Source organism: Adiantum capillus-veneris, chromosome 4 (assembly GCF_014529385.1).
Source record: "Adiantum capillus-veneris isolate H3 chromosome 4, ASM1452938v2, whole genome shotgun sequence".
NCBI lineage: Eukaryota > Viridiplantae > Streptophyta > Polypodiopsida > Polypodiales > Pteridaceae > Adiantum > Adiantum capillus-veneris.
In genome coordinates, this window is record NC_140934.1 from 37,348,702 (window position 1) to 37,356,653 (window position 7,952).

General features: G+C 42.2%; 1 protein-coding gene across 1 annotated transcript; it reads left to right on the top strand.

Annotated features, from left to right (window-relative positions):
- The first annotated feature begins 1,971 nt into the window (after positions 1–1,971).
- LOC147458990 (ubiquitin-conjugating enzyme E2 variant 1C-like) lies at positions 1,972–5,842 on the top strand. Its single transcript, XM_086510387.1, has 4 exons — positions 1,972–2,130; positions 2,517–2,656; positions 2,767–2,892; positions 5,560–5,842. Exons 1-4 carry the CDS (start codon positions 2,103–2,105, stop codon positions 5,707–5,709), a joined length of 444 nt encoding a protein of 147 aa, XP_086366513.1. The 5' UTR covers positions 1,972–2,102; the 3' UTR covers positions 5,710–5,842.
- The last annotated feature ends 2,110 nt before the right edge of the window (positions 5,843–7,952 follow it).

Below are 7,952 nucleotides of genomic sequence, written 5' to 3' on the forward strand. Positions count from 1 at the left end.
CCCACCTCTTAGAACTGAAGCAAGGCGGAGAGGCAACACGATTCTGCCCATAGCCTAGCCAGGGTCATGTGAGACGAGCAGCGCCATCACTACCAAAAAGCCAAGAAGTTGGTGTAACTACCAAGAAGTTGTGCCTGTCTCCTCCACCAATGTAGTGTGCACCGGAATAGGCCAAGATGAGTCTGCCTAGCTCTCACCTAGCAGCTCTTTTTATTATGCATGAGAGGTAGTTACAAGTGGGTTCACACTCGGCCATTCGGCCACACACCACAATATTATATTTTATAACAAGTCTACTCTAAATCCACCAATTTTACAATTGAATGGAGAAAAATATGACGCAACACGAGGACATCACTAATATATGTCTGAATTCACACTAGCTTAGGTTGGTACTCCTTGATAATGGTGCCGATTGTGTTGCAAACGTAGTAAAACAGCAAGCTATACACATGACCAACAACAATATTGTCAATCTGGGGAGCTCTTACCCTTACAATTGAACTCAACCACCTCTACCACAACTTACAAGCTTATGGAAAGATTTAAATACCGACACACTCAATCCTAGACTACAAAGAACACAATCCCAACAACAATGCATTACATAGATCGAAGAGCATGTACATAAATGTTGGATAAATCGCCTCCCTCAATACATACAAGCACATGTGCAAATGCTCACATGCACATACACTTGCAAGCAAGAGACAGAGAGAGCAAGAGCTGAATGGAGACCAAAGAGAAGAGGATCTTCATCTCATTGCCACTAATACATGAGTACAACATACACACAAACAATGAAAAGTGCGAGCTTGAGAGGTTGGAGAGTATTGAACATCGATCAATCATTGACTTTTATGGTTATTATATGCATGAAGTATAGGTGAATGAACCCCAAGCTACCCTAGGCTTTAAACTAAGGATGTAGAGACTCTATAGGTTTGCATGTCAAAATTAGAAATCCCTTCAAAAGTTCGATACATACCTAAGATATAGGAGTTGTTTTCATGCAGATGTGTAGGAGCACATAAAGACATTATGGGGCAGCATATTGAAATTAGCAAGCCCTCAAAAAGTATACCTAAGGCTGGGTTCAAACAATGGCAAAGGTAGAGAGCTTGCCTCTAGTGTCTGCCACACCCCCCAATCCATACACAAATAGTGGAAGCACTTGCCTTTCATTGCCTATTCCAATAGTGTTCTTAAGTAGTGGCAGTGGATGGGTAGCTTTTCCCAATGGCTGTAGGCCATGTAGGAGGAACAAACCTTCTCCTTTCTCTCCTCGGTGTCCCATATGAACTTGCTTTCATAAGGATGTTTAATAGGATGCAAAGACTTTATAGTTTTGAATATCAAGCCTTTAAAAGTATATATCTATATGTGAGTTGAAAACTTGAAGCAAGAGTTACGCTAGGTTTAGATGGGCCGATACAAAAGGGACAAGAAGAGGCATGTAGAATTCATGGCGTTGCTTGATTGGTTCATTCCCAAGTCTGAGCTTCAAGATCCACTTGAGAATTGGGTGATATCTCCCCTCTGAAACTGAAACCTTCCGCTTGCCTTTTCAGTAGGATATGCAAGAGCTTGTGCCAACTTAGCATCAAGTTGATTCTCAATCACTGATGGTGGGTCGTAAGCTTTCATTTGGATAGTTCATCAACATTTGATTGTTGTTTGCCGGCACCTTAATCTGAACCTAGCCTTACATAGAATTCTAGCAACGTCGAAAGTACATACGATTAACAACAACGTTTGTTGCTAAGAGGTGTTTCACACATAGAGGGTGGTCGAGGTCACGACATCAAAGATGTCTTCTTGTGGATGAAACTGCATCCTGTGGCGTGTAACTCCGCCTGGGTGACATGCGCATCAGCCGCTTAGTGCCTAAGTGGGTGTGGACCTTTGTGGGACGGCCATGTGTGAACGGGGAATGAAAAGCTCGGCTTGAGAGCACGCAAACCCTTGCACTGCCGAGTTTTGAATTAATTTCCGCTTCTCAAAGAATCCGATCGGGCAGAAATCGAAGAAATTTGCCCATCCCTCTCTCGCCATCGCCTGCTTCACCACCATCGCCGTTATCAACCCTCATTTTACTACATATGGCGACGGGTGGTGGCTCTGTCGTAGGTGAGCTCTTTCTTTTCCTCGTAAAAATCTCATGTCCGTCTGTTTGTTTTAGGGTTTCTAATAGAATAGACAATTAGTCGCAAGATATAATGATCTCTACATAGAACTAAACGTCAATTTGTTGAGGCGCTGATTCAGAACCTAATTAGAATGATCAGCGATTCCCTTATATTGTAGATCACTGGCTCAGACGATCTGAGCTTATGCTCATCGTGAATACCTCCATCTGTATGCCTGATTAACCTGCATGTCTTACTGCCGTGGCTTTAGTCTCAAGGTGCATTCTTTGATCTCATTTTGACTGTAGTGCAATTGCTTGCGCGTCATTAGGGGGAGGACATGTGCCATCTTAGCATAGTTCTTTACCTCTTTACTACTCTGTGCAGTTCCTAGAAACTTTAGGCTCTTGGAGGAGCTGGAACGTGGCGAGAAAGGAATTGGGGATGGAACTGTCAGCTATGGCATGGATGACAGTGACGACATCTTTATGCGTTCCTGGACAGGGACCATTATTGGCCCCCACAATGTGAGTTCTTGTTGTACATACAACCTCTGAGTTACTTATTGCACGCAGATGACAAAAGAGGTTCTCTTTGGGTCACGAGTTGTTTTGTTGTTCTTCCACATTCTATGCAGTCTGTCCATGAAGGGCGAATTTATCAGCTGAAGCTGTTTTGTGATAAGGATTATCCTGACAAACCTCCCACTGTACGATTCTATTCCAGAATCAATATGACATGTGTCAATCAAGACAATGGCATGGTAATACGGTTTTTTCCTCCTTGTTTTAATGTAAAAAACTATCTATGTACTCTTTGAAGAGTTAATTCACAATTATTTGAATTATGTTGTCGGAGGATTCATTCATGTGCACTATGATTATCTTAATCTTTCTGTTAAGTTTATGTTGGATGTCTTATTTATGTAAAGCTTGTAGGAAATGTGATATATTTCGGTAAAGTCTTAACAGCCTTACAGCAAGCCAACCTTCCTAGCATCCCTAGTCGAGTTGTTTCTGAAGCCAGTTGCTTTGTCCATTTTCGGTTAGCTACTGGTCCTGGGATTCCAATTAGCAGGAGCAAGGTTTGCGGCCTTATCAAAAATGTTTTTCCAGGATAAACCAACAACAAAATATGCTCTGGTATTGACATATGAGTTCTGTTTGTGTGTTGCACATTTTTTGCGATCAGGCTTGCAATGTTTGAAGCACCTGGTAATGGGATCAGGGTTCTCCTTTGGAAAGTTTCGCTAAACATCTCTTAATATGAGTGGCTATTAGGGGCCCTTTGCCATCAAGGTTCTCTACGAGTTTTGCACGGACACGCGCCATGATTGTGCAATTTCTCTACTCAGCAGGGTGAATAACTTCAAAGACAGGTTAAGACGTTGATGCTTTCTACAAGATTTGAACCTGGATATACAGCAAAGGTGTGTGCATGGGGCGTTCAAGCAACATTCACACAGCAGTAAAGAATACTAGAAATACTTATCAAGCCGGAAACAATATTAAGACAACAGTGCTTTGCAAGTCCTAGCCTGATAATGGGACTGTTCAATGCTGCATCTCGCCATTATGTACTGCATGTTGGTGAGCGTTTATCCGTCGGGCATATGCTGCATTGCTGCATGTGCCATTGTAGGTAGGTAAGGAACAATCACTGTATGGAATTTTTGCAGTGCTAAGCTTCATTGTGGCTTAGTCTGCCCTGCATCTGGAGCAGCAAAAGTAACACACAGTGAGTTGTATTAGTGCATACTTTGTGTGTGTGCATGAGCATGTAAATTATACTTATATTAGGGCCTCAACGGGCCTATGGAGATGTCATTTTTAGTTAATGCATGAGAGGAATACTACTCTTGTAGTGGAATGGTCTATAATAGGCATATGCTACTTCCTCCCATTATATGCAATAGTCCCTGTTTGGATTTTTTTTAATGCTAAGCTAATGAGGCTGCCCTTTATCTGGAGCCCAGTACACTGACATTTGTTACTTTGCCTAGTGTGAGAGAGAGGAGCTGATGATTACATTGTCTTGTGGATAACTACCCTGTAGTCTATCATCCGAATCTGGGCTCATAGACTTATCCAGGTATATTGTATATATGATATAAATCATCTGGTACTTTGGCCTGCCAAAGGACGGACTATGTGGAGGCGATTTTTTAACCCAAGTCCAAATTGATTACGAGTTTTTGATGTGAGCTGAGAAAATAATGGTTAGTTCGATTTGGGTTAAATGCTCTTTCATGTTTCTCTGAAAAGGAGCATGATGTTAAGATTTCTATCGAGCAATTATGATGGAAATGCTCCCGTTTTATTCGTGAAGAATGTGTGAATTTGGTTCAATTCCTGTATCATTTCATTACATAATTTGTTTGATTCGTTTATTTTAGATGGACATATGATCAACATATCGAACTTGTATAGATTATACTTGAGTTCTCTCTTTCCTCCTGTATTTTAAACGTGCGATGTAGAAGGTAGGCCATTTTAATTTTTAACTCCCCTTGTATTTTTCTCTGGGGAATGGATATAGAAGATTTTTTTTTTTGTTCTAGGGGAGAGAGAGAGAGAGAGAGAGATGAAATGAAATGAAATATAAACGTTTTCAAAAGGCCAAAATGACCTATGAGACCAAAAAGTTACATGTGGTGAATCTAATACTAGGTCTGGGTACAAAAAGTACAAAGAACTGAAAAGAAAATAGTGGGTAGGGGTGGGGTGAAAGCTGATACAAGGGTGAGTTGATACATAGGAGCCGTCCCGACAGAGTGCCTACCTTGGAGGACATTGAATCTCTATAGCCTTTTGGATACTGATGTATATGTATATGATGCCTCAGAGAGAGAGAGAGAGAGAGAGAGAGAGAGAGAGAGAGAGAGAGAGAGCATTTGAGAGAAGGCATAGGGCTCTTGAGAAGAATCTTGAGAGGATGGAGGTTTTCAAGTAGAAATTACATGTGAAATAATAACTAAAAATTCAGATAGAATTGCTGCTAGCAATGTCTAGTGCATATCTCTACTTACTGTGATTCGTTCCTCTTAACCTGCTGGAAGGATGGATCCTTCATGGCAACAGGTAAGGTTTGGTTTGATTTACATTTGATTGTGGAGGATGCTCACAACAATGGCCTCCGTACAGCTTACGAGGCATCTAACCTGAGCGAATGGTTTGATCTTTCATCAAGCCTTGTTGTACAATGCTTGTTACAGAAAGTGATGCTATGAAGTACTATATGTCCGAGCCTGGCTTCATGACATATTTAAGACTGTTTTTCATTAGGAAGGGTACTTGATAGATTAAAGTATTTTACCTTGCTCCTTGTATCACACAATGTTAGATTTGTATGTTTCATTTACATTACTTTAAGGTTCCTTATCAAGAATCCTGATTGTGTTTTCCATTTATTGCTTTTGGTTTTTGAGCAGGTTGAGCCAAGGCATTTCTCTTTACTGGCAAACTGGAAAAGAGAATACACCATGGAGAAGATTTTGACAGAGCTCAAGCGTGAGATGGCTTCGTCTCACAACAAAAAGTTACCTCAGCCTCCTGAGGGAAGCACATTTCCAAGCAGCTGATGATGATGGAGATCTTGCTTGGAAGCCAAGGACTGAAGAAGAACTCTATTGTTTTGGCCTGCAAGTTAATTACAAGGGGGGTTTGTTGAACCTAATTGTCAATTGTGGAAGCTAATGAAATTCTTTGGCTTCAGATATGTGTTTGTTTTTTGTCAGTACTTTACAATCCAGGATCATGCATAAGGTGCTTCAATGTAAAGAAAGGTTCATAAGTAGCGTCGTAGCTGTTTTAGGCTAAGCTCCTCAGAAAGCAATAGCTTTCTGTTTTGGTGTGTATCAGTAAAAGTGTTTGAACAAAGGTGCTCTTCTTTGTTGGGTGCTTCATGGTTCCTCAATTTCCAACGGGATCATGTCTATACCTTCGCAGAGTTTGCACCCAAGGAGCTGCTTTTTCTAATTGTTCAATATTGGGATTTCCTTTAAGATCTAGTGTCTTTTCCACTGCTCATTCGAGTGTCAAGTTTGGTCTTGAGTTGAAAGCAATGTAGTGAAAGGAGCAGGGTGTCAGGCTGACTCTTTGGTGTCCTCAGTGCCTTGCTGAATACTTTCTAATGATTAATACCTCTTAAAACCACGTGTAATTTTCTTGCATCGACTATATCAGTGTTTTTGACTGGCGATATGGTAGAAGTTTATTTTTTCTTTTTTTTGGGGGTAAATAGATGCACATTATATAAAGGTTCGGATAGCATCTCTTTTAAAGTGTTAAGTCACAAGTCAAATTTGGCAACAGCTGTTCTTGTAGCAAGTAGTTACAATTCATTTGACTTATGCTAATAGAATTGTTTCACAATTGATTTTTGTCCTGTGGACATTGGGGTTGCTTAGTGATTAATTTTGAGGGTGAGGACTATGCCATCATTCTATCCTACTGGAGCACTATGTGAATGGGGTGATTATTGAACCTTTCGTGAGATTCTCTTGTAGCAGTCTCCTGCTGAAGTTGCGAAACCATCTTTTTAAAGATTGGCTGAGTGTGAATTTCTACTCAGAAAGGAGGGCATGGTGTGCATGGGTCTTCAAAAGTTCTTTTGGAATCACTACACTCCAAGGATATACGATAAATGGGCATGCCAGTGTCATGTTGCTGGTGAGATGGAGTCTCTGAGCTTGACGGTAAAACCTCTCTCTCTCTCATGCATGTGCATGTGCGTGCACACACACGCACAATATGATGGTTTCTCTCCCTCTCTCTAGGCATTAGAAAGACCATGCCATGGAGTTTTGGACAGTGTCATTGCACAGACTATTTGAGACAGTTTTGAAGAGATTGGACTCTTGACTCTTTGTCCAACTTGAGTGTCTAAATGAGGATGTAGATAGTCAAAATTGTCAAATTCCACTTCTTGATTGTTTAGAAATATCAAGACCTCCAACAACTACTTGGAAGAGTGTGCTGGCGGGCATGGCATCATATAGTTTTTTAAGAGGTCAAGTTGCTAGAGCGGATACCAGCAAAGCCCTTAGACGAGATTTTGGGGGCCCTACCTCCAGCTGATCCCCTTGCCCATGGCCAAAGAAAAGAGGAAGACTTTTGGCAAGGCCAACCATGCCAGGGAAGATGCCCCCTGCATCAAAGGCTCCCCTGTCCATAGTGGGATATTCTCCCAGCACTCACTGCCGCACCAAGCCTTCTGCAATGTCGTAACTCCCTTCTGAAGGGGGAGGAGACCGCCTTGCCACAGACGGGGGAGCCTGGCTGAGCAGCTTCCTCTTTGTCCCCCTGCAGCAGCATCGGGCCTTGTTTTTTGGAAATATGGCAGCAACTTTTTCATTTCTTACACCTCCGTTGTCCATAATAGAAGCACAAGCACATGTAAAGGTAAGAACCCTTCAGGCTTTATGGCAGATTGTGAGCCATAAGTGTATCTTTTTTTTTTTTTTGAAATACTCACAAAATGCATGAGAATCCGCTTACAAGGGAGCCATCCTGACAGGATGATCTAGGAGCCACCCGCTAGGAGCACACCGAGAGGAAAATTGAGAAGGGGATGCCACCAAGCAAAGGGGACTACCAGCTCGCCCAAGCTCGTCCACCGGCCCACACTTGCGAAGTAGGGAACCACCAACGAGAAGGCGTCCAAAAAGCAATAGCTCGCCATGGAAGAACCCGAGGCCACAGGAGTCCTACTAGCCTGCATCTTGTGGGAGTCTTCTCCCATGGCCGATGGGAAGAAGGATGCTGCCCTGTCGCTTCATGGAAGGTGCTCGCATTACATCCTGCACCTTTGCCCACGAGCGAG

What these genes read in the sequence shown, in the direction of transcription:
- LOC147458990 (XM_086510387.1), top strand. Translation starts at nt 2,103, where the DNA reads ATGGCGACGGGTGGTGGCTCTGTCGTAG. An exon ending in GGGTGGTGGCTCTGTCGTAG is followed by an intron (nt 2,131 to 2,516) that starts GTGAGCTCTTTC and finishes TACTCTGTGCAG; the next exon opens with TTCCTAGAAACTTTAGGCTC. An exon ending in CCATTATTGGCCCCCACAAT is followed by an intron (nt 2,657 to 2,766) that starts GTGAGTTCTTGT and finishes CATTCTATGCAG; the next exon opens with TCTGTCCATGAAGGGCGAAT.